General features: G+C 38.1%; 1 protein-coding gene across 2 annotated transcripts; it reads right to left on the bottom strand.

The window, feature by feature from the left end:
- Nucleotides 1-2: 2 nt before the first annotated feature.
- LOC127413091 (serine protease 23) lies at nt 3-27,989 on the bottom strand. Of its 2 annotated transcripts, XM_051649954.1 has the most exons (3): nt 27,621-27,989; nt 26,567-26,790; nt 3-2,219 (listed from the first exon to the last, which is right to left on the bottom strand). In XM_051649954.1, exon 3 carries the CDS (start codon nt 2,199-2,201, stop codon nt 1,047-1,049), a length of 1,155 nt encoding a protein of 384 aa, XP_051505914.1. In that variant the 5' UTR covers nt 2,202-2,219; nt 26,567-26,790; nt 27,621-27,989; the 3' UTR covers nt 3-1,046. The 2 variants fall into 2 exon arrangements, with proteins under 2 accessions (XP_051505914.1, XP_051505915.1); XM_051649955.1 differs by lacking the exon at nt 26,567-26,790.
- Nucleotides 27,990-28,000: the final 11 nt, after the last annotated feature.

Below are 28,000 nucleotides of genomic sequence, written 5' to 3' on the forward strand. Positions count from 1 at the left end.
CAGCAGACATATTTTAGTTTATTAAAATTAAAGATTTTTAAAATAGAATTATATTCAACATTTACCCCACAACCTTTCTCTTAGAGTCCAGTCTTTATATTCATCCAAAAGAAAAGGGATAGCCTAAGGATTTCGCAATAGATACTGTAATTTTACCATTACCATTGTGTGTCTTTTTTGGAAATTATAGTGCAAATGCAGAAGAGTCAATTGTAGTCAAGACTTGATTATAGATCAGAATGTACATTATGTATTTAAGTCTATCAAAAATAAGATTTTTGCATCCATGCTTTAAATATATTATACTGTATATACACATCATAATATGCTCTCTCAATTTACCGTTGCTCTACTCCCATAATACATCTCACAGTAATCTATTTTATGTGTTATTTTGGTAATCATATTCAAGAAAAAAAAAAAAGAAAAAAAAATTGAATGTTCAAAGAGACCAAACAGATGCTCAGGGAAGGGAATTAAGGAAGCATTAATCTTCTGCCTCTAAGTCACAAAATACACAAACACTCTGTGTATGTTAATCTTGTGTTAACCAAAAACAAAGACCAAGTGATTAGTCATGAGAAATAAGAAGGTTAGCATCACAGACTAACATTACCTGACTCCATCCCAATCCTACTCTCTAAAAGTAAGAAGCTTCTGTTATGTGTATTTTGAACAAAGCAAGCCTGTGAGAGAAGCATCGAACTACGATCAGATGTCTATTTGACATTGGCAAAGACCTAAGATATATCTGCTGTGATGTTGGCCTAGAGTCTAAAGCTTTGTGTAACACTGGTAGTATACTAAGCAAAAAGTAAAGATAGTGGTTGAATCAAGTTCCAGCTCTGAGATCTAACCCAAGTGAAATAAAGAGTGATCATAGCCTGTGGGTTGTGATCTACTAGCAGTTGTCCCAAATTCAGTAGCCACACCCGTAAAAAAAAGACACTGTAAAGTGCAGGTATCCAAATCAGGCGTCATATTTTGTCCATTCAAATATCATTCTTGTATTCTGCTGCTTGTTCTATCTCATCATCTTCATGTATTCAGTTTTGACTGCAGTCCACCTTATTTCCATGAACCCAGTAACAGATCTGAGCAAACTTTAGTGGAGTAAATCGAACCGCCACGTTGTAGTCACGATTCTCGCCATTGATTTCCAGCCACTGGTGTCCAGAGAAGATGCCAATGACCTTGCGCTCCCAGCGCTCTAAAGTATTGTCCCAAACACGTCCATAAACCCCAGAGCCACTCGCCCCTGGGCGGGCATCACAGTGCTGGTAGATCAGATCGTTGGACTCATCTTCCACTGGACAGAAGCGGTACACCAGTTCCCCATGCCGGTCACTGTCAAATCCAGAGAAGTGGATGCGTTTACCAGCCAAATGGTCTGATGTGGGTGCCACAGCCAGTCGCATAAAAGGGCGTCTGTGAGGCCAGCGTAACTCTAAAAGTGCATAGTCAAAATCCATGCTGACCTCTTGGGGACCTTGGATCCAACCTTTAGGTACCCGGGTCCGTTTCACTCTCACCCAGCGCACCAAAGGTTTCTTTACAGGAGCCTGACCAGGCTTTGTGTTGTTAACAAAAGGAGTGAGTAGAAAGCCTACCCTAAGTTTTCTTGCTCCTTTAACATAGTCTTTCCCATCATGTACACAGTGGGCTGCAGTAAGAACATGTTGCTGAGACACCAGAACACCAGTGCAACCAGTGGAAATGCGAACGGCTGTGGAGAATGGGTAGTCCAGCAAGAAGTGGTCACCACGAATATTAAAGCGCCCATCAGAACCATAAATTTGCCGTTTGAGCCGCTTATGTCTGGAAGGTGCTACTTTAGGCCACCTGAAATGAGGTTCAGCATCAACAGCATTGTCATTTTCATCCAAGTCAACAGTGGTTAAAGTACGGGAGCCATCTGCATAAAGTGTTTCGAAAGCTAGCTGCTCAGTTAGGTGTTCTTTATCTGTGTCTTCTCCTTTGTGGTAGCAGCTTTCATTGCAGTGAGTGGTGAGGTCCAGTTGAGCTTTGGCGCTAAAGCTGGAACGGGACAGTGGATGAGTGGCGTGAGGTATCAGTGAAGGGAGGTGGGCATGGGACTGGTGGCGAGGTTCTCTCACTGAAACTGAGCTGGGCAGGAGTAGTAAGAAAAGCAGGCTAATACAGCAAGGATGGGACAGACCCAATCTCCGGTTAGGTACCATGGTTGATATCTATGCAACCTATTAGCAAAAACAAACATATGCAAGCGTGAAATAAAACTGGGTAGCATAGTGTGTCAAGGTGTCCTCCAATTTGTAGATATACCTAAGGTTATGGTTGTTTAATGTTAGTTTAATTAATTTAAACCACATTTGGTCCATCTACAAAGGCTTAAAGAAATGTTCCAGGTTCAGTTCAGTTTTAAGCTCAAACAACACAATGTTGATTATCACAGAAAATAATTATTTGAAGAAGAAGAAAAAAATTGCAGTGGAAGTAAATGGGGCCAGCCCATAAACATTAAAATACAAAAGTATTTCAAAAGTAGTAAAACATTACACATGTTAAAGTTGCACTCAGTAAATTTTTTTCAGCAATAAAAAAGTTTTACGGTCAAAGAAATAATAGTATTATAACAGTATTTTTGAACCATATGTGAAATCATATGCACTTACATGAGATGAAGAATCCAGTCATATAAGTAAAGCTGTTTAAATTTACATGGAGAGGGTCCCCTCATGGGGGCTGCCATGTTAGGATCACATGACCAGCTGAATCTAACCGTCCTGTTATTGGACACTTTCACTCATGGATTACATTAGTTGCTGCTGACTGTGAATAGTACTTCTAAAGTGGTATCAGTAACTGAAAACTATTGTGTTTGAAGGATGCTTCATCTTCACTCCTAGGTGTCAGTGTAAGTCCAAGACGACATAAACAAAACAAAAAAATTACTGAGTTCACCTTTAACATGATTTTGCTTTATTTGCTTTATTTATTTATTTTTAAATAGCCTAGACGGGGGACGAGTTGAAATTATATCAACATAATGACACAAATGCTATCGATTGAGCTTTACTTGTATCAAACACGGAACATTATTTAATTTTTGACAGGATTTTTTTTTTTTTTTCAATTCGTCTTCTGAGCTATCAACATCAATGTATACAACAATTCCACCCTAGCTACCCTCACAGCCTCGTTTTCATTCTGTCAAAAATTCAATATGGCGCTACTCTTAAGTCCATGAAGTGAGTTTCATACATTAAAGTTTAAAACGTAGCTAATCAATGTGGTTCTATTTGTACAATTTGTACTTAAGTTACAACTGTGTGATAAACATGGCGATTTTTATCTTAGTGGCAGTCATTCGTGTACATTCATGTACGTGCACTGCGAGTAGGTCAGGATGGACATTAAAAAGACGCTTAGAGTCTTCGGTAAAAAGAGCAGGGTTTTAAACATGCACTAAAACTGCGTCAGACATATAGCGCATTTAGGCAGCAGAATGTTAATAGAAATGCATTTTATTTAAGAAATCTGTTGTGTAAAATATTCTTGTGTTTGTTTTTATTATTATTATTATTTATTTATTTTTTGTTTAAGGAGGCCATGATTTTACTTTATATAGCCATACTTTTACTCCTGCCAAATACGTGATGCACCTATTGATATTTGAAATACGTTTTTAGCTCATCTGTAAGAGGCTACAGATACTATATATAGATACAGAAAATCACTTGAGCAGTGCTCTACAGGTCCCTTATCATCAGCGCAAATCAAGGACACCCCTGTGTGACACCTGAGGAATTCCCTGCGCGTAACCTGTTTCCAAGAACATCCCTTTGTCCCGAGAACCCCCAACCTCGACTTTTTGTTGTCTCTCACATCATGAATGGATATCCAACCAGCCCTGCCCACGTCTTGCGTTGTTGTTAAAGTCCAGGAAAACAAACAGTGTTTACCTAGCCTCACTTTCCCATTGTGGCTGTACAATCAACTGTCCTGTGCACTTGCGCAAATGGCAACTACAGGGGACAGAGTTCCATTGTGTTCACGCATTTTTGTGTATTTGCATAACTAGCGTCTATTCACTAATTTCGGTTTTTGTAAATTTGAATTTTTGGAAGCATCCCCATAAAACGGAATTAATATATCAAGCATACATGAGCAACATTGTTTGGCCCATGCACCACAGCTTTACGCAAGCCACTCTGTGTGTAAAACGTCTGAGGAGTATAGGCTACTTAACTTCAAGCTGTGTTGATAATGAAGAAGGCTTGCTTAAACCCAAATCCCAGTTTCCTCTTCTTGAAATTCACCGGGTATCCGCGTCTCCAAGTTTATTCCCATCACGTCTGCGAAGGTATGTGCTGAACAGTGCGTGACAGGTCGCCGAAATAACCTATACAATCCCTTTAACCGCCTGTTCTTCAAATACAGCTCCTTTTGTAGGGTCTTTGTTTCAACATATCATACGGCATCCATGTCCTCCGTTCAATTGCCTGAGTGCAAAACTGAGGTCGCTTAAACCCAATAAACGAGGCGAAATGTCGCCCCTCCCCGCGTGGTCTAGTGCCGCTTCTACAACGGCCAAAGGCAACATATCTGTGATTGAACGGTCTAATCCGTCATTAATACTGTACATTCTTCTCCTTTCCCCCCACCTTTAAATCTAAAGACAAAAATCTGTTTGCCAACAGAGCATTCACTCTGGGCATGTCTTGGCGCACATTTTATGGGATTAATTCATTCGTGCAGGTGTCTGTCAAAAGGTGGTAGTCAAGGCAAGCATGTCTCGAGGATATGGATTCCTTTGAAATTCTTCAGTGTTTATTACACTAGATATATTATGCCACTTTAAGCAAGTAAAAACACTGGTACATGTCTAGCTACATTTTTTTTAAGCCAGTAAACCTTTTTTGTACTCAGCCACACCTTAAGGAATTCAGGATTCAATCCAAGTTAAACTGTGGCATAATACTGATTACCACAAAAAAATTTTTGACCAGCCCCTCCTTTTCTTTAAAAAAAAGTGATAATCTGTGTTCCAGTGAGGCACTTGGAAGTGAATGGAGCCAATCCGTAAACTGTAAAATACTCACTGTTTCAGAAGTATAGCCACAAGACATAAACAATATGCGTGTTAACATGATTTTAGCGTGATAAAATCGCTTGCTAACCTTTTTTGTGTAAAGTTAGTACATTTTACAACTCTGTTGCAATAACCATGTAATGTTGACAAACCCTAAAATGACTGTAAAAATGTCAATATAAACAACTTTACAGCTCAAATAATACATGAGTTTTAACAGAATAATTAATGTGCTTTTATAAAATTATAAGCTTCACATTTCTGCCTTTAAACTCTACAAAAATTGGCCCCATTCACTTCTATTGTAAGTGCCTCACATAACCTTGATTTTTGCTTTTTTTTTTTTTTTAAGAAAAGGAGGGATGAGTCGAAATTATTTTTGTGGTAATCAATATTATGCCACAAATGTTGTCAAGTGAGCTTGGCTTGTATTGAACCTGGAATATTCCTTTGGAATACACCAAAAATGGAAATTCTCTCATTGTGTACTTATGCCATCCCAGATGTGTATGACGTTCTTTCTTCTGCTGAACACAAACAAAGATTTTTAGAAGAATATTTCAGCTCTGTATGTCCATACAATGCAAGTGAATGATGACCAGACCTTTCAAGCACCAAAAATCACATAAAAGCAGCATAAAAGTAATCCATAAGACTCCAGTGGTTTAATCCATGTATTCTGAAGCAGTATGATAGGTGTGGGTGAGAAACAGATCAATATTTTAGTCCTTTTAAATATACATCTCCACTTTCACTTTTAGTGAAACTATTCCTTTAAAGGGATAGTTCACCCAAAATTTTAGTCCATTTACTCATTCTCATGTTGTTCCGAATTCTATTTCTTTCTTTGATGGAACAGAAAAGGAAGATGTGCGGCAGAATGTCGGCCTCAGATACCGTTCATTTCCAATGCATGGAAAAAGTGCAGTGAAAGACATGTTGGGTAAGTTGCTTCAAAAAGTAATCCACAACAGTACTAATCAGATTACTTTACTTAATGGAAAAAGTTATCACATAACTAATTACTTTACTTTTAAGTTACTTCCCAAAACACTTCTATCAGAATTTTTTTTAAATGTAATGCATTACAATTCTTTTTTTTTTTTTTTACCCCAAAAGTAATTACAGTTACTAATTACTTTGTTATCAAATTACACCCAACACTGATGGTGACTGAGACTGACATACTAAATAATCATTTCCCTTTGTGTTCCACTGGAAGAAAGAAAATCATACAGGGCTTTGAACAACATGAGGGTAACTGATGACAGAATTTTCTTTTTTTTAGAAAACTACACCTTTAAATCTACCTTAAGATTTAAACTTACCTGTAGTGGGTTAAAATGTTCAATTTGCTGGGTTGATCTTATGGCAGGACACATTCCAGAAATACTCGGGTGTGTTGCAATTGTGATGGCCTCTTGAAAATAACCTTCTGACCTTGAGCTTCCTCAAGAACTCATACCACTTGCCCTAACCTGCACAGAACACTTACTTTGTTTGGAAGCCTCTAAATCAAAAGATTTCCATTTGTTAAACGCATTACACAAAATAAAGGTCAATTTTCCCTAAAAACATACTTATAAGTACAGCTTTAAACAGTCTAATTAAGAATTCCATGCAGTGTGTGCAGGTTAAGCCAAGGGAAAAGCAAAGGATTTTTGATTGCATATTTGTTGTTGCCCAACTTCATAACAAGAAACGTATCAAATCATGTCACTTTTGTTAAGCTAAACAAGCCACACAAAATCCAAAGTGCCTGCCGTGGAGCTTATTTTTTAATTAATGTTGGTGTAGTATTTCATCTACTTCATTTGCAATAAATAATATGCAAGGCCTGTGCACTGAACCCGCATTTTTGGGGTTCTGGTAGGGTGTTAATGTCTAATAACACAGAAAAACACTGTCCAGTGATGGTATCATGTACGGCACTCAGTGTCACAGTGGGTGAGCAAGAGTCTATTGATGTGTGTTGTCACTGATGTGCTGTTCTCATTGTCCATTTCCTGCACCCTTTTTCCTGGTTTGCTTTCAGACAGTTCCAGACCTACGTATATCTTATTTAACATCACAAGCCACGGGAGACTGAAGCAGTTCTCATTCTAACTTACAAGTCACTGATATTTGCAATGCTGTTTCACAGTTAGCGATAAGGGGTTAGGCCATTCTAAATGCAGCCTAAAGCTCATTCACTCGGCAGGAATTTGCTACCTTGGAGAATCCCCAGATTTCTTTACAGTGAGACTCTTGTTCTTGACCTGTTGTGGCATCATGCCTTGTGGAGGGAGGTGGGGCTGGGGGTTCACCATGAGGAGGGGCCTTTGAAAGTGTGTCTATTCCTCCAAAGCTGATCTTTTATCACCTCCAGCTCCAACTCAAGTCCTGTGCCTCTGTGGCCCTTTCTCTATTCACCAAACTGTCTGTTTTCAGAACAACCGATTCTTGTCTTCTCTTCTTAAGAGTTTTTTTTTTTTTTTTTGAATTAAACATAAAAGCCTTTTTTACCACAACACTGGATAATCTGCAGTTGGAGAGACTTTAAAGATCCTTTAGTTATTGTAAAAGTAACCTGGTCTCATAGAATCACATTACTATACTTATACTATACTTGCAAAATGATTTTAACGTTGCTTGTTGTACGCATCACTGCACTTTCTTTTTCCACTTTCCTCTGAAATAACAAAAACAACGACTTTTATTCCCTTCCACACATATCAAGAGTACAACAGTATATTGTCAGCTCATAAACTCTTTTTCTCATACAATGCTACCTTATGACATCTAAACAATTTTACGATAGTGCATGACTTGTAAGGCGATACATTTTAATGTTTGCATTACATAACCAGTTACATTTACAAGCTTCGTGTGCGATCAAATTGCACAGTAACTCAACTGATAGAGGGTTGTACTACTGATGCAAAGGACCACTAGTCCTGATGAGCAAGTGAGTCGACTCGAGAGCCAAAAATGTCATAGATGCACCTCAAAATGACATGGTTGCTTCAGCTATTAAATTTTTCCTCTTACAGTTACTTTTTCTGACACCATTGGTTAGGTTTAGGTTTAATGTTTTGGGTAGGGAGGTAGGTTTTTGTTATTTGAAACTTAATAGAGCATTAACCTTAAAAACCTTATCTGTTTAGAAGAAAATTTAACTCGCTTTAAGCGCCACACAGTGGACATTTCACCTCTGAACTGCCGTGATACATGTAAGGAACCACGTAATATCATTTTGCATAAATGTAGCCACATGTCGCCTAGAAATTCTTTCACTTAAGGACAAATTGACAACTGAAGGACAAAGTCATACACTACAAGCCAATGTCATTTTTCAAAGACAGTTTCAAGTGTGCCTGTGTTCCTTCACAGTCATATACTGTTATGTTATGATATGCTGCTTCAGGATATTGTGGCATGTCCAAGTTTGTGCCAGTGTGGACTGGCATACCTCAAATTTCCATTGTAAAGCTTGACTCACTCAAAGCGAGGCTGAGCAAAATAGACATTTACAGCTTAATATGTACTATAACAAATGACCATGCATTCAACGATATTATGAGAGGGGGCTTTTTGTCTTGCACTGTAAGCTGAGAAGCCAAAAGGGACTAAATCTTCAGGACTAAAGACCCAGACCTATTCAGTGGAAATGGACTGTGAATGCATGTATGAACTCTGTCTTACATACACAGGTGTGGCCAGTGCAGCAACAGATCTTTTATAGTCTATAGTACAGAAGAGCATTACTCTCCCAACTCTTATTTCACTGAGGCTCAGTGTACAAGAGTCATCCAAGCAAATAAGTATTGTTAACAAGATCAGAGGACTCCCTCTGTACTCTTTAATCCATTAATTGGCCTTTGGTTCAACACAATGATTTGGACCCACAACAGTGGAAAAAGCTTTTACAACAATAGTGATTGTGCTCGACTCATTTTCACAGCACACTGCATATCAGAATTCAGTATGGTTATGGGATTGCAGTGCCTCCATTAACCATATGAAACCAAAGCTATTAATCTAAACAATGTATCTTCCAACATCATGTCTTATTTTAAAATCAACCTCATGTTTTTCTTATGGCTTTCACCACTGTATCCTACAGCAAATAGGCGCCTTGTCGCAACACTCAACATGGGGGCTATAGGAAATGAAGTCCCACCTTCAGTTAAAAAGTGCCAGTTGCTTTCTTGATAGCTTGGTCTGTTTTAATGTTTTTAATGTGATTGGAGCTAAAGAAGCAACATTTATGGTAGCATTATTGCCAGAATTTTTTGTTGATTTGACATAATTCAGCGACAGTAGGTTGAAAGTTCTTCAGCTGAAATCGGTCTGTGCTTACCGAAATTCAAACCACTGCCCCCAGTGGCCGAAGATGAAAGTATTGGTGAACGTATGGCACCTGTGAGCTCCAGTTTCCGGGAGAAATGTGCCAGAGTGGTGCCAAAAGAGAGTTGTAAAGCAAGATCTTATTGTAAATTATGTAATACAGTCAACAGGAAAGCATATTTTATTAACCATACACCCTAACCCAGGGGTCAGGAACCTATGGCTCGTGTGCCACAGGTGGCTCTTTGTTAAAAATCAAGTGGCTTGTGGGGTGTCTCACCATTCACCAACACATGATTGTTTAAAACTTTCTAGAGATAATTTTCCTGCAGAAAGTGTGGGTGTGATTGCAAAGCTTGAAGTCAATGACACTGTTTTGATTTCCTTTCTCCTGAATTTGTCGTACAGCCTACTCCTGGTGAATAAGGTTTGAAATGAACACTCGCCAAATGCAGATTATTCATGCAGAGTATTTTGCTGATGTATCAGCCACTGTGGAAGGCGACCTGTAAGACTTCTTGGAGTGATATATAACAAGAAATTAGACACAAAGAGGCATGTTTGACAAAAAGTGATTATATTTCAAAGAACAGACGAAAGAAAACCCGACGATGCGTGTCTGATTTGATATGTGTGTGGAGTGAGCTCCACTGTTCATGAGTGCAATGAAAGCGCTTCTCCAAGACACACATATGCATAGAGTTCTGCACCTCGTATCCCAATAACTATTGATCTTAGCTGTTAAGAGCATTTGAGCGATTTTACAAATGTTTGTTATTTCTTATGTACGTCCAGGGTGTGAAATAGCACCCGCCACACTCCTAATGCGACAAGGCTCAATCCTGTTCGTGAGCTCCTCGTTCAAATGTATTTCATGCGCGAGTAAGTTTGCTCATCTACCCGCGACAGGTGGGTGACCTGATGTCTCGGAGTGACACATGACAAGAAATGCTGTTAGTCAAAAAGACACACGCTTGAAGAAACACGCTTTATTATATTTTTAAGATCAGACAAAAGAAAAGCCATTAATGCTCGTGTCTGATTCGCTGTTTGTTCAGAGGCGTGCAACGGGACCCTGTCTCGTGGAACAAGCTCATGTGAAGAGTTTCACTCCTTTTTCTGTTTCATTCAACTGAAAACTGTTTACAAGAATAACGTAGTCTATGAGAATGCTGCAAACGATCTCCGATCATCTCGTGAGGTGCTGTCAGTTTAGTTCGCTTTATTTCCACGGAGCAGTTCGCTCTTACACATTATGAATGCAACTCTGCAGGTTCAGTAATATATACAGGGATCTTTGCATTAAAGAAACAAAGATGAAAGTGATTAAATTATAAAGTAATACAAGACACATTCACCTTGAACCTAAAATTGAGTTCTATTTTCTTTTCTTTAGGCAGCATTAACTGTATTAACAAATGCAATACAAACACATTCGATAAGGACACACATTTGGCAGCATTTTTTGGGAACACAAGGGAATTTATTAGGCTGATTTATTATGATGATGATTATTATAATTATCTTTACATTTATAATTGTCTTTAGTTCTTAATTTTTAGGCTATTAGTAAGCTTTCACCTGGTGTCATTGACGGATGCTTGCGTGATGGCAAATGGGGCTGTTGGAGACAGTAAATGTTTGGATCTGGGGAGGTGTTATATATAAGATTTTTTAATCACTTCGTTATTTTAATTGCTTTTTTCGTTTAGTTTAAAGTGCAATTTGAATTTAGAAATGTCTTTTAAGTTTTTCACGTTTCAATAAATTAATTTAATTTTTAAAGCAAAATCAATAAAGCAAAATTATTCACCGACACTTGGCAGGGGGGTTGACCATATAATTGAATATTTTTTACATATCGCCCAGCCCAAAAGGGAAGTTAACTTTTTCATGAACAATTGTAAAATGAAGTAATTTTATGGAGACATGCACATGTACTCAATTCCATATTGCATCATGTTACCTATTAATTTTTGCGTATTTGTTTGTTTTTGTGTTTTTGAGTAGTCTATGGGCAATATAAATTTTTTATTGAAAAATGTTGTTTTGGAAAATAGTAAATTATTCATTTGTGCTATGGCTCTTTCGAAAAAATACTTCAACCAAAAATTAAAAAATGGGCTCCTTAGTGAAAAAAGGTTCCCGACCCCTGCCCTAACCCAACACCTCAATCCTAACCGTCAGTGGAGGTAAAATGTAATCTTAGAGGGAAAATGCAACCTCCGAATAGTGCTTATCATTTATTAGGTGTACGTGATTACTTCCTGGTTTTCACGGGACCAAAACCCATTTCTTATCTTCAGCACCACAAGAAAAGTTAAAAACATTTGAATTGATGCAAAACTGTCTGATTGGAGAATGAGCTTCTTGGTAAATCTGCAGAATGAGGTCGATGTCAGGGTACTGGAACATTCAGTAGCAGTTTAATATCCCATGTGATCATTTTGGCTATTAAAACAAAATCTTGACAAACAGTTTTCCACATCACGTAGATAGGAGCTGTACTTGTATGCTTACAGTATTGCCTACATATAAAATATCTGCTAAGTGAACTGACTTGCCTTAAAGGGACTTTGTTTTCTATCCTTTGTACACAATCTACAATCTTCTTTTGTTCCCACTCTGATGGGGCTAACCTCCCTCTTGTCCCACAACACAGCTGTCCACCTTGACTCTGGTCACTATTATGCCACACAATTTCTTCTTTCTTTTTCTCTAACCTTTTCTGACAAAATCTATCTCTCCCTCTCTCAGACTAGTCTCCCCCTCATTTTGCCTTTCTGTGTTTCCCAGGAGCTCCAGAGGGGTATAAATGCAGCTCTGCTTCCCTCACATTATGAACTCATTCCCAACTTGGCAGCTCGTAGGAATAAATGGAAAATCAACAAAAACACATACAGTAGTTTGCAAAAACAATTTGAGGAATGCAGAGCAAAATATTCTTATCGCAATAACCTTTCTGAGGACCATGAGCAAAACTAACTCCAACCATGAAATTGCTCTTTTTAGTCCTAGTAGAGGTTATTAGTAATTATTTTTTATTAACCTTTGAACAACACTGTAATGATAAGCCACTGTAAAACAATATCATGTTTCAGAGCTCAGTTTTTGTCAAGCTTACAGTCATAGCGATAACAACATTTGCCTTGAATTCATGTTTTGTCAATAAAGATCTTTAAAGTAGCTAATGTCTGCAATTCAGAATGATAATTACACTCTTAGGCCATGTTTTGAAATGAGTTCCAGACTTTGTAACTAACTGCAAAACTGGGGATGAAAATTGTATTAATTTGTCCATTCAGGAACAAAAAAAAGGAAAGAACTACAATGTTGTATCCACTGTGCTGACATGTTGGAAATGAAGGCATTATTACAATGCTGGGAAATGACGGTGCAGCCAAGAAAAAGAGACATGTTTTACATAAACAACCTGCTGTCTGCAGCTGAAAATGTCATGCATCATACAGTCTTACGTAAATGCTTATTTTCCCATTACTGTTGCTGTGGGACAAAAAACACATTTCAAGCAATTAAAGGAATTGTTCACCCCAAAATGAAAATTCTGACATCATTTACTCACCCTCATGTTGTTCCAAGCACGTATTATTTTCTTTCTTACCTGAAACAAAAATGGTCATTTTTGACCAAAATAAATTTTTCCAATGTAATAATTTTTTTTTTCATTTTTTTTTTTTTCATTTATCTAAGACCTAGTGACTTTTTCTCCACTTGCCATCTGAACACACCAAAAAAAATTGATTTGATAAGTCTAAGTGTTCGAGACATTATAACATGTCAAATACAATGTATAAATAAATAAATTCAGCCACAATGCAGAGCACACACACATTAATGAGTGGGTAAGACCATATCACACACACATAGAAATAAATGGGTGAGACTAGCACAGCCAGAAGGCAGAACACAATACATACAAACAAATGCATGGACGTCCACACTTACAAATTCATGCAAGCATGCAATTTTCACATTCCATTGCTGTTCATTTCTGTTTATTACTGTTCATTTTCTTGACATTATTATTCATTTACTTTAAGTTATTACATTTTGATGTTTGAAATAAATGATTGTTAACAAAGTGATTATTTTATGTCTTCTCTTTGTAGCACCAGTTAAGATTTGGCTGTATGCATAATGACATTATTGCAAAAACTGACAGTTAAAGAAATACAACTTTGTCAAATAATAGTTTGACATTGTCCAAAAATATATCTAAATGCATAACTTGTGATGATTTTTAGAATTATTACATGGTATGGTGGCTGCATAGAACACTGCAGCCATCTACTGGATATTATTGTCAAAACATGATATTCAAGTCATGTTATTTTTATTTTTCACCTGATGGCAGCAATCTGCCCTCAATACAGGACACATTCTCATATTTTCTTCATGTTTCAACCATGTTTTTACTAAAGGGAAGTTACTTATATTTGCTAATTTGCATAAGCAAATTAATGGTGAAATTGAGAAATGTATATGTAGTTCATCATTTAAAAAAAAAAAATTACACCTGTACTTTGTCTGATCAAAAATGACCGACAACAGCAAAGTGACCCTAATTAATCAGAACTGGGGGGGTTAAACAGGGTGAAAAGGTTTCTCCTAGACAACTATTGTGTACACCAGAGCTAGTCAACTGGAGGCCCATGGGCCAAATCCGACTGATTTGATCATGTGACTGATTTTAATCAAATCGTGTCACAGTCTGAAACATCGGAGTTCTCTCAGTTCTAAAATTAGGTGTGAGTTTAATAACACTCAGCGGCATGTGAACCAGCATCAGCAGTCGTCAGGTACTCGCTGCTTCGATATTAAAATGAACCTGCGTCGGAGAGAAGTTGAGTAAACAAGTTGAGTAAATGATTTGGCCATGTTGGAGATTTGCAGCAGTATTTTGAGTGTATGTCATGACAGGCAGACAGACACAGCTGGTGCTCTAGAGAGTATGGCGTGACTGCTCTGCAGATGTTACCACAAACACTCCAACACTCATCTGCATGCCTGACCTGAGAAAGGACTCCCAAAGTAATGGCCACTTTAAAGTGTTCCACATCAGCCCTGTACTAATAGGTGCTGTTTTTCAAGCCATTCCAGGCTAGATCAGTTTTATGTGCTATAATTATTGCATTGCAACACTCTGCTGTTTTATGTCAGTGTAGTGAGATATTATGGAGGATCGAAGAAAGGGCTCCCAAACAGCTGAACAAATAAAAAAATCTGCTGTAATGATGGAGGATTAATGCACATATTTGGGATAATATTCCTCCACTTTGCAGCTTTGGGTTCACTCATGACTCAGACTAAGAGAGAAAGAAAGAGAGAGGATCAGGGGAGAACGACAATTAAGTAAGAGAAAAAAGTCTTCTTTATATAGTATGTCCTTCTTGAGCACATACCTTCAGTAGAAACTGATAACACAGTGAAAAACAATCAATTGGGCCTATTGCTTTAAAACAATAGCCCTATGGCCATGTGGGGAAAGAGAGGAGAAATCAAGCTGTCTAAACCTGTGTCCAGTTATGACAGACAAATAAATGGCTGCCAGAAAATCACACGTTAAAAAACAGAGAGAAAGATTAGCTAGAGGTTCTCTATAAACAGTCCAAAATATTTACGGTGGACCTTGCGGTGAACCATTTTAGACCTGCTTCTTTGGCTCAAACGTGTAATTGTTCTGTTAACACAGGTGATTTTCAGACACTGACTGCCAGGATGACTCAATCTCCTGCCATTTTAATAAGAGACCTTAAAAAAAGTAAAAAAAAACTTTCTAGAAATCTAAAATGTGGGACTGCTGTATTTAAAGCGAAGAGTATATTGTGGATATTTCTGTGCCACTAGCATCACCAAACGGAATTGCAAAAATAATTATTTTTTCAAACAGATTTTATGTACACTCCCACCCTTTGCCATTGGTCAGAAAACAAATAGTCCCACCCCAAACTCAAATGTTTTGATAGCACAACAGAGTCACAGTGTTGACACTTTTTGGAGAAATCATCCTATATGGCTTACCTAAAGTTGTCTCTGCATATTAAGCTGGGATAGGAGAAAGGATTTTAACATAAGAAAAATAACACACTTCAGCTTTAAGAAATTGCTCAATTTAATTTCTCTTTACATTCGAAGGACAAGACTAAGCTGAATGGAAAATAGGGTTGGGTATTTGACAAGACATTATGAACATATAGGTATAAGATAAAGACCGAGCAGACTCGTGTGGACTTTGACTTCACAATCAGATTGTTACTGAATGACTAATTCCCCATCCTAATGCATAAAAGACTTACATGCCATAATTAGAGCAGTCTGCCTGAAATTTGCCTGGAGTTTGACCAAAATGTATCCACAATTTCAGGACTCAAAAATAAAGTCCTTTAGAAATCGCAGATTTATTTCCAAAGCTGTCAGATCAAATCAGACTTACAAGATAAATTCAAAGATCTACACATATGAGCTCATACTTTAGCAAGTAGACAAAGAAACAAACAATACATAGAGCTTGACATCTTTTGTGCTTTAAATGTGATTTCTGATCCAACATGCTTGAGGATCCCAATGCAGTTCAGTCCTTTGCACAAGTACAGTTCTGCTTCATCACAGCTCAAAATAGTTACCAGACGACTTCACAAGCCAAACAAAATGCAGCCTGTGCAGTGTCTCTGATACTCTTAAATGAGACATTTCCCTTTTGACACTTCATAACAAAACAAACATAAATGCTCACACTCTTGTACTGTTCTTGTAGTTATATATGGTATAAACATTATAAAATCATATTCTATTTAAGTAAATGTAAGTTAAGCTATTTATTTAGCTTGATTTAAAATGGTGCAAAAAGATTTAGCTCTGTTACAATGTTTTCTTCCAACTTGAAGCAGTTGTTTCTGGCAATGCTGTTAAACAGGAAAATTGTGGAGAATGGACAGGACAGTTTTTGTGTGTTTTTTTGAAAGGGAAAAAAATGGCAAGCAGGATGGAGGGAAGAAAATGTGGCTTCTTTTCCTGCTGCATTCTTTCCTTCGTCAGGAATTCACTGAGGTTTTGGCAGGCAGCTTTTATTACTGGATTCTATCTCCTTTACTTGGGGAAGGATAGACTGCATGGACAAGAGAGAGTGCTGGGATAACAGTGTGGGAGACTGAGCACTAAATCAACTTACAATCCATCTACATCATCTTACTGACATAAATAACTGTATGTTATGGGTCAATGCAACCTTACGACACAGGTGATAAAAACATCTCTGAAGTAATATTATTGTACAGACTACCAGATCCTGATTTTCTTGAAACAAAGTAACAATTATCAATATACCTTTTATTAACCTTTTCCCTGAATGCAGATGTGTTCATAACGGAAGCCTGTTTTTAGCAGAACATTTGAGAGTTTTAAATTTCCAAATACAAAAAATAAAATAAAATAAAATAAAAACAATATTTGGCACTATATGGCTGATACAGTCTTTTGACAGTGCCTCACCTGTCATAGTTTAGGGAGTGGATAGATGACATGAAGCGATGGCCCGATGCTAGATATTTTGATATCACTAACTATTTTAAGTTGTTAGGACAGCCAACAATTGTGCAAGTCGAGCCTGAACTCATTTTTACTCCAGTTAACACTTAAAATGGTTGTTATCTGGATTGCTAATTTCGATAGTTTTTACATTGCTTCTTATGGAGTCCAGAACCAGAAAACAGTCCAGCAGCCCAGTGGTTGGTCAGGAAAACTGTGGCAGTTCCTTTCAAGATATGTTAGTCCACTCGGCGGCCATCTTTGGAACGCTCCCGGCCAGGCCGGACAGCTATTTTCTATGGATAGAAGCAGCATAAATATACAGCTTCTATCTACTTGAATGGGTAAAAACCGAAATCTCCAAAATGGTTGGTCAATATTACGATCAAAAAACATATTTCAAATCAGAAATAAAATCTGACAGCAATGGTATCATAAACTGTGCTTCTGTGGCTCAGGTCACGCTTAAAAAAAACATATTTTTCAGGCTGGTTCAGCTAATGTGCATTCTTTTTTTTTTCAAATTTGGAATGCCTAATTCCCAATGCGCTCTAAATCCTCGTGTGGCGTACTGACTCGCCTCAATCCGGGTGGCGGAGGACGAATCTCAGTTGCCTCCACGGCTGAGACCGTCAATCCGCGCATCTTGTCACGTGGCTTGTTGAGCGCGTTACCGCGGAGACATAGCGCATGTGGAGGCTTCATGCTATTCTCCGCGGCATCCACGCACAACTCACCACGCGCCCCACCGAGAGCAAGAACCACACATCATAGCGACCACGAGGAGGTTACCCCATGTGACTCTACCCTCCCTAGCAACCAGGCCAATTTGGTTGCTTAATGGCAATTTTCCACTGCACGTTACAGTTCGACTCGACTCGACTTGACTCTGCTCGGTTTACTTTTCTGAGCTTGCTTTTCCACTGCAGCTTAGTGCCGCCTCAATGTGGGTGGGATTATAGGCTGATTGTCATAGTTGTGCCGCCTCTACTGCCGTGACATATCTTAAACGCGACACAAACATTACTGACCATAAACAATAACACGACCGCTAGCTGTTAGCTACTAGCTCATTGTGCTGTATAAAGCAGTTGTTGCATGGTGATTTTACACAAGTGTAACAGTTAAATTGGCCTGGTTGTTTTAGAAGCAAGCTTTCCAGTAGCTGGTCAACTAAATAAAGTGAAGCTTTCAAGCAGAATATAGAGTTAATGTACCATCGTGGACTCCAACAACGCCGAGTCCAGGGCACTCTCCCTCCCATTGCACGCCGGTCTATTGCCATAGATAGCGTCCATTTGGTCGAACCACTTCCACTTTCTTCTGTTTGAACCACTCCGGCTGTTGTGGTCCTTGATGGTTCTGTAGTCACTTTTACGTTTTTTTTTTTTACTTTTCCCTACACTGTTTGTAGGTCCGGTGGTAGCTGTGTGCAGCCAACAGCTGAGACACTTCCCGAAAGACTTTATCGTTTCAAGTCATTTCGTTCGTCGCTAACGAGAGGAACGTCTGCACCTCGTTTATTGACCACAGCGTGGTTTTGTGCACAGCCATTTCTTTTTACAATTCGAAAGTCACGTGAACAAATGATATTGCTGTCGCTGTTGCTAACTTTAAAACTAGCGGATTGATGTCCTGTGTCGCAAATCCAGTGACACTGGTAGTGAAGATGCTCTGACCAATCAGTGATCTGAAGGGTTTTGATGTCACATTTAGTATCGGCTTGGCTCGCTTGGAACATCGACCGAGGTGGTACTAAAAAAAGTATCAGGTACCAGGTACTATCCACAGTGGAAAACCCCCAAAAAGCGAGTCGAGTCAAATTGAGCTGTACCGTGCAGTGAAAGAGACCTGGCTGGAGTCACGCACATGTGCATTCTTTTTTTATTAACAGTTTAATTTATTCCATATAACATATATAAATATAATAATAATAAAAAATAACAAAATATATAGAATCATGTTATATTATTTACATTCTTCCTCCCGAACATTAACCCCACCACCCAACACGAACAGATCCCCCAGTGATCAAACGTAATTGACAAAGACACACAAAAAGTAAATAAAACTGTAGAAAATATTTAGAAATACAAAATGGAAAGTATACATTAAAAAAAGGCTACAACACACACATTTAAATCAACACGTCTCCCTCCACTGCCCCTCCCCGAGAGCCCTCCAAAAACGCTAAATAGCCACCCCACCTCCTAATGAATATATCCTTGTTGCCTAGCCTTCTATATGACAACTCCTCTAAAGCCGCTACCCTGCCCATCTCCTCATACCACTCACGAAAAGAGGGGGCTCCAGCTGACTTCCATCCTCTAAGGATAATTTGTCTGCCTATCATAACACCAGCCAGGATCCAATTCTTCATGTACTTATCCCCTACACAATGACCGCCCCATCACCTAAAATACAGAGTCTGGGGCAAAATGAAATTTGAGTACCTAATACATCACCCATAAAACTCTGGACCCTCAACCAAAATTCTTGAATTTGAACACATCCCCAAAAGACATGGGTTGTGTCTCCATCTTCTGATTGACATTGCCAGCAGGTGGGTGTGTCTTTAAGACCAAGCCTATGCAATCTAGAGGGGGTCCAGTAGACTCTATGTAAAATCTTAAATTGCATAAGGCGAACCTTTGCATCTCTAGATGCAGATTTGACGTTTTTTAGAATCCTAGCCTACACTCCCTCCTCCAATGCCAAGTTTAGAGCTTTCTCCCATAATCTCTTAAGAGAAGTTGAAGTTCCGTCCCCAAGACTCTGAATTAGCAGGGAGTAATACACTGATGCCTCATGACCTTTTCCAAAAGCAGTAATCACCACTCCCAGAGTATCTGCCACTTTAGGGGGGTGTAAACCATTCCCAAAAACAGTACAGAGCAGGTGGCGCAGCTGTAAATACTTATAGAACTGAGATCTAGGAATCCCAAAAAGTTGAACCAAATTTTGAAAGGATCTCAACACTTCATTCTCATATAGGTCACCGAGTGTAGTAACCCCCCTCCCAATTCAATCTGACCAGCAAAAAGGGGACTTGTTGATGCATAATTTGGGGTTCAGCCATATGCTCGAGGCAACATTTAAAAAAGTGTCCAAATTAAACAGTCTGGACACTTTTATCAATTTCAAGTGCGAGATAACGGGATGTAACTTAACTTCTCCGATTAATTTGATAGAGAGGCTCTGCAATGGCGAAATGGGGCAAGAACTTCCTGTTCTATACAGAACCAGGGAGGGACTCTCTCAGGTGGAGGCAACTAATGAGCCAAACGTCTGAGACTAAAAACATAATAATAAAACCAATTTATTAAGGGGTCAAAATTAACTCTAACTAAATCAGACAATTTTGCTGGGAATAAGATGCCCAAATACTTAATGCCTTGTTTGGGCCACTGGAATGCACCCAGCTGGAAAGCCGTTACTGGGCAGTACGCTGTCAGAGCCAAAGCTTCGGATTTAGACCAATTGTCTCTATATCCTGAAAACTTAGAAAAGGAATGATTCTGTGGAGGCAAGGCATAGATCTAGTGGGGTCAGAGATGAATAATTAAATATCATCTGCGTAAAGCAAAAGTTTATTCGCCATACCTCCCGCTACCACCCCTGGAAAATCATCTTCCCTTCTTATCGCAGCTGCTAATTGTTCTTGGGCAAGACAGAACAATAATGGGGAAAGAGGGCAACCCTGCCGAGTGCCCCTATTCAGAGTAAAATAATCTGAAATTAGTCCATTCGTTTGTACCGCTGCTACCGGATGTCTATAAAGTAACTTAATCCATCCAATAAAAGTATTCCTGAACCCGTACATTTCCAAAATCTTAAAAAGATAATCCCATTCAACCATATCAACTGCCTTTTTGGTGTCAAGTGAGATGGCAGCAACTGGAGTCTGATCATTCGCTACTGACCACTTGATATTGATGAAACGCCTAATGTTGTCAGAAGAGCTGTGGCCCCGAATAAACCCTACCTGATCTATATGTATAAGAGATGTCATAACTTTACTTAATCGGTTAGCCAAAAGATCTAGCTGGATCAGGGAAATTGGACGGTAACTCTTATACTCGCTTGGATCTTTGTCCTTTTTAAGAATCAGACTGATCCGGGCTTGTGTCATGGTTGGAGGAAGCTTTCTATTCTTTAATGATTCCATATAAACTTCTAACAAAAGTGGAGCCAGTTCTGTAGCATAAGATCTAAAAAATTCAGCAGCAAAACCGTCTAGCCCCGGAGATTTGCCTGTAGGTAAGGCCTTAATTACCTCGTCAAGCTCCTCCAAGGTTATCTCAGAATCAAGAGAATTTTTTTGCTCCGTCGTCAGTTTAATGAGTTTTAATGGTTCCACAAAGTCTCTAATATCCTCATCAGTAGACGAAGACATGGAACTACAGAGATCAAGATAGAATTCTTTAAAAGCATTATTAATATCGATGGCTGAGGTAAATATTTCACCACCAGCAGATTTCACTGAGTATGAATGAGAATGGTAGAAAAAGACTCTCTCTGTTTTATATATCTAGCCAAAAGCTTCCCTGCTTTGTCCCCTGACTCAAAATTTGACTGTCTTGCCCTGAAACTCCACTTTCCGCAACAAAATAGCATTATATCTGTATTTCAATTGAGTCAATTCTCTGAGGCCATTAGACGACATTCAGCGCTTCAGCTCTGCCTCTGCACTTTTAATATTTTCTTCCAACTCCACGAGTTCTCGTGCTTTGGATTTTTTGGTGAATGAGGCATACTGTATGATCCGACTGCCTTAAGTGCCTCCCAGGCCATGCCCACAGAGGATACTAAGGACCAGTTGGTCTCCATATAAACATTGATTTCAGTCTTTAACATCTGTAGGAAATCAGGATTTTGCAAAAGGGATACATTAAAGCACCAGCTGTATGTGGCAATATCTCTAAACTCACCAGGGCATGATCTGAGACTAAAATGTTTCCAATTGAACAATCAACAACAGATGAAATGATAGACTTGGATATTTAAAAAAAAATCTATTCTAGAATAAATCTTAAGAACTGATGAAAAAAATTTATAGTCCCTACCAGATGGGTTCAAAAGTCACCAGATATCAGCAAGACCAAGATTTTTACACATCCTATGAAGTGTCAGTGTTGCTCTAGTGGGCTTACACACTTTTGCTTCACTATGATCAAGGAATGAGTCCATCAAAAGATTAAAGTCTCCTCCCAATATTATATCATGAGGGGTGCCAGCGGCTTGCAACATCCCTTCGAGATCTATAAAAAAGCCCTGATCATCAGCATTAGGTGCGTAAATATTAGCCAAAATCAACCTTTGTCCCTGAATTTCTCCTAAAACAGTAATGATTCTCCCTAATTTATCTTTAATTTGTTTGAGACATTTGAATTGTAGATGTTTACTTATCAATGTAATGACCCCCCTGCTCTTATTTGAGCCAGCACTAAAGAAAACATGTCCACCCCATATCTTCCCAAATGTTTCAGCTTCCTGCAGGGAAAGATGTGTTTCTTGAAAAAAATAAAAATAAATAAAAATAACACTGGCCATACTGAGTCTTAAATGTAAAGTACTCAATATTAAAGGTGCTGTAAGCGATTTTAACCGTTGTACTTCCACGAGACTGAGCCATTGCATTAGCCACGCACCCTCTTTCCAAATCCCTACAATCCAAAGATTACAAAAATCATGCAGAAATGGTTGTTAAAAAAAAACAGCAGCAAAATAGAGCCCTCAACTGACAACTGTTCTGAACAAGATGGCTTAAAAATGGTAGTAATTCTCAATAATTAGCTGCAACTACAACCCTATGAGAATGCACAAAATGATTGACAGACAGAATGCATCACTGTCCGCGGCCCACAGACAAATTTTTGTTTGTTGTTTACAGAGACTGTCACAGAGACAGGTGAGTTATCTCAGGACACTCAATTTATGAATATCTTTCAGGGAGTAGGAAAAGTTTTTTGTTTACCTTTCCATGAAAAAATTGCTTACAGCACCTTTAACTGCTTGTTTGTAGATTCGCTGTATAAAAGACATATCACAATTGCAATTGTGCTGCTGTACTGAATATCAGCACGCCTATGATTGCCTGTGGTCTTGTGTCTTGCTTATGCGTTATCGGTTAATTAAAGACCACTGTCCTGACACAAAAAATGTATCCATTTCTGATTAGTGAAAAAACTTTCACTCTGATGTGGATTCCATTGCTGTACAGTAAGTATCTCTCCTCTGGGGCATTAGCACCAGCAAGACCAGGCTCATCATAAAGCACTGTTAATGCATGTGAGTGTAGCAGATGATCTGATCATGATCTCAAACATTTAGTGTCTGGCCAAAGAAAACATCATCCCTGTCCATGACAGCAGGAATCTATCGGAGAGAAGCTTAGAAAAACACAGCAACCATGCTATAAAAGAGTGGATTGTGACAGCGGGCCTGTACCAGCAACTAAACCAACAGCCCATCCTTGCCTTTGACATCAGCTATGTGCTCTGTTCATGACATACACCGATCAGCCACAACATTAAAACCACCTGCCTAATATTGTGTAGGTCCTCGTGCCGACAAAACAGCACCAACCCACATCTCAGAATAGCATTCTGAGGTGATTTTCTTCTCACCACAATTGTATAGAGCGGTTATCTGAGTTACTGTAGACTTTGTCAGTTCAAACCAGTCTGGCCATTCTCTGTTGACCTCTCTCATCAACAAGGCATTTCCACCCACAGAACTGCCCCTCACTGGATGTTTTTTGTTTTTGGCACCATTCAGAGTAAATTCTAGAGAATGTTGTGCGTGAAAATCCCAGGAGATCAGCAGTTACAGAGATACTCAACCAAGCCCTGCACCAACGGAAACACATTGTTGATGAGAGAGGTCAACAGAGAATGACAAGACTGGTTCGATCTGACAAAGTCTACGGTAACTCAGATAACCGCTCTGTACAATTGTGGTGAGAAAAATAAAGGTTGGCGCTGTTTTGGCGGCATGAGGGGGACCTACACAATATTAGGCAGGTGGTTTTAATGTTGTGGCTGATCGGTGTAGAGGAGAGAGAGTATGGAGTCATTATCAGATAGTTACACTTACATAAAGAGACTATGGAAATAAAGCTATAACAGCTGAAATGAGTGGGGTCTTTTCTACACTGTCAAAAAATGCTATGTCTGGGGCCTCATGTGGTAACATTTAAATCACTGATTCACAACCAGACATACCCCAGGGGGTACTTAATTGAGTTCCAAGTGGGTATATTTGGAAAGATTTTGATTTTATGTTAAACTTATAAAACAGAAAATAGTTAATAGGTTACAAACCACTCATCATGATGTTCAGTTCCTTTTTAAGGAACGAAAACAAAATGTATGTAATGTGAACAAGTTTTGGCTGGATGACAGGGATGACACTCGTAGGAGAATACATGTGCTACTTGGTGAATGTTTTTTACACACAGTTTTTTGTTGTTGTTGTTGTTGTTTTTGAACACCTTTTGTGTCCCTGGTCAAAAATGACCGGCCCACTAAGATTGTTAATAAATCTCTCATATTTCATATATTATCCCAAGATATTGCATTAGATCTTTTTTAGTAATTATGACATATTTAAAACATATTTAAAAAAATATATTGATAGAAGGATTCATTGAACTGAGCTGATGGGGCAATTTGGGGGCACTTCATGCAGATTTAAAAAAATAAATAATAATAATTAAGTAATAAATTAATAACCACTTGCTTGATCTAAACAAATTATAAAAATGCATATAGCCAATCCTACCAATTCTTAAATAATCGAATTTGCTGACAAATTAGAACTGTTTTGTTCTCATTATTTGCAAATTTGTTATCTCAACAATTATATTCAGAGTTGGTAAAAACATAAAAAAGATGACATAGCCATGTGTTATATCATTGAAAAGGTTTCTATTAGTAAAATGCAAATAGAAAATTTGTTTCCCTCAGAGGCCAAACTGCCATGAGTATTAGTGTATTAAATTCCCACTGACACTCTTATTATAATAAACAGGAGTGTCTTTTTGTCACGTTTTTCTATATTACTTCCTGAAACATACATATAACATAGACTTACAGCAGACTCGCGATTACAGCAGACTCGTGATTCAAACAAGCCAAAACACAACATAATATGTTAAGTAGATCTTGAAATATTCCTCAAAGACTGTACATGGAAACGCTCAACACATGTTGAGTGCACATGTCTGAGGACTTTGTGTGTGCAAACACACATCCCCATATGTGCTCATCTAAAGGACTGGGATGCTCCTGAGCAATTAATATTTATGTATTTTGTAGTCTAATCCATTAATTTCCAATGGCCGGTCATTTTTGACTGGGAACACAATAGGTGTAACAAAGTGAAATAAAACCAATAAAATGTAAAGAAAATGGTCTTTTTCTTTTGTGTTTTCAGATACCATATGCAAACAAAGAAATGTTATTCCAATTGGATTAAAGAAAAAGAAAGAAAATTCATTAAAAAAAAACAAAAACAAATAAAAAATGTCACCCGGGTCAAAATGACAGGAACACAACATAAGGGTTAAAGTGGCTTTAATAATATTACTGGTCATGCCTTACTAAATCTAATATAATATGAGTAAAAAGGAACACATTTGTGGTTTGGAGTCAATGAAGGGGTACTTGTTGAGGAAGTTGTGAGGGTACAAAAAAAATATAATTTAAATTAATATTTCGGGTTCAATACAAGTTAAACTAAGTTATTTTGCAGCAGAAAATTACCACCATTTTTTTTTTGACATTGTTTCAAAAGTAAAGCAACAATTTCTAACATTTATATATGTTAACATGGTTTAAGTGTTATAAAATTATTAGATTAATTTCCAATATTATAACTTCATTGCCATTAAGGCTGATAAACCCTGTAATCCCGGTATTGTATATAACTTTACACAGATAAGGTAAGAAAGTGATTTTATAACAATAAAATCATGTTAACATGTATAATGTTTAAGTCTTGTGGCTATACTTTTGAAACGATGTGTAATTTAGCGTTTATATACTGCCCCATTGACTTCCAATGTAAGTGCCTTTCAATAACCGTAATTTCTTTGTTTTTTTTTTTTGTTTTTTAATAAAGGAACAAGTCATCATTACTTTTTTGGGTAATCAACATTATGCCACAAATGCTGTACATTGAGCTTAATGTCTACTGAACATGGAATCCACATATAAAAAAAATTTAAGAACTGAACGCACAACTGTTGGCAGCATGCTATACACCTCTATTCCTCATAAGCTGTTATACTTCACACATATTTCACATGAAAATATGACGCATATCACATGATTTAATGAACAATTTAATGTGATTTGGGCCTGTGCTACATGAGCCATAAGATGCTGGATTTTTTTAAATTCCCCATGCCATTAACCACAGACTCACACCAGCACAAACAAGCCACACATAAAATTAATGCTGTCTCTCTTGTGCAACAATAGAGTTATATGATGCAAAGAGGTGCAATAAATGTGCTACACCGACTTTTTCTGTTTTCTTCTTGTGTATCCAAACCTCAGTTCAGAGCATGCACAGCTGTAAACAGCATTCTAGATCTAAGATCCATCTTACTGCGCTTTAATTAATAACATGAGGACTCCAGTTCTGTCTCAGTGTTTGTGATGATGCAGAGATCGGGCTGCAGCTGTGTGTCCTCTTGTTCAACTTTTATCTCTCCGTTCTGTCTGATTGAGCACAAAATCCTCTATCCCGAGAGAGATCGTAGTCTCCCTAATACTCCGCCAAGCACAGGCTGATATATCCTCCTCCACGATTTAACTTTCCCTGGCGCATCCCTGCAAACCAATCCCAGAGGAAATTTTAATTGCTCAAACGTTGCTCTTTCAAATGTCAGAAGACTTAATAGAGATCTCAGTTCTCTGTCCCAGATGTATCTCCTTAAATTCCTTCTGAGAAATTAAAATTTAGTTTAGACTTCTTTTAATATTAAACTTTGATATCTTGGAAAATTTGAGCACAGTTTCTGACAAGTTAGAGATCTCTTCTGAAACTTTAAAGGAGACACATGTGAGATTACTGGGATCTTTTCCTAAAGTACGAACATCCAGTGGATGTGAATAGGGCAAGTCCATAAACATTAAATTACACACTGTTTCAAGAGTTTAGCCAAGATGTAAACATTATACATGTTAACATGATTTTATTGCGATAAAATCAGGGATTTATTGCATTACATCATTTGCCAGATTACAGGGTTTACCGCTGTTATGTCGTCATGACAATGAAGTGGTGATATTGAACATAACTTTTCACAGATATGGTTAGTAAGCGATTTTATCATACTAAAATCATGTTAACATGTACAATGTTTATGTCTTGTGGCTATACTTTTGAAGTAGTATTTGTATATGGACTGTTTCCATTCACTTCCATTGCAAGTGCCTCACTGTAACTGCGATTCTTGCTTTTTTCTTTCTTTCTTTCTTTCTTTTTTTTTTTTAAATAAACAAGAAACAAGTCTAAATAATTTTTGTGCTCGTCAACATTATGCCATAAATGCTGGCAATTGTGTTAACTTGCTGAACCTTATTATTCCTTAAAATGTATTAGCCGTCTATGTCGGAGAACCAACTGAGATATTAAAGAGATCTGTGATTTTTCTTACCTACGGGATTCCTCAGAGCCAAAAACTGCATGCTGGAGAACAGGAGCTTTAACATCTTTAGAGACAAAATCCAGGTCATACTGTACTTCTCCTCCTATATGAGAAGTAATGAAGATATATGAATCATTTCAAGGAATTTGGATATTATGTAGTGCTGCCAGCACTGTGTCAGGATTTATGATGATGATCCGGAGCCACAAAGCTAGTCAAGTCCTAAGACCATTAACTGTCAGTGAGAAGATCCCAAATGTGAGCCAGCTGTTTTTTACACAACACTTCCTAAATGACCCACAAAAATCGCCTTAGTGGGGCTGGCACAACCTGAGTAGATTGTAAACACCTGACCTCACAGGTACAATCCAAGCTGCAGACAGCCTAAG

The sequence above is a fragment of the Myxocyprinus asiaticus genome, chromosome 22 (genome assembly GCF_019703515.2).
Source record: "Myxocyprinus asiaticus isolate MX2 ecotype Aquarium Trade chromosome 22, UBuf_Myxa_2, whole genome shotgun sequence".
NCBI classification, from domain to species: Eukaryota; Metazoa; Chordata; class Actinopteri; order Cypriniformes; family Catostomidae; genus Myxocyprinus; species Myxocyprinus asiaticus.

Bases quoted from the DNA above. Each gene is read 5' to 3' on its own strand.
- LOC127413091 (XM_051649955.1), bottom strand. From the start codon at position 2,201: ATGGTACCTAACCGGAGATTGGGTCTGTCCCATCCTTGCTGTATTAGC.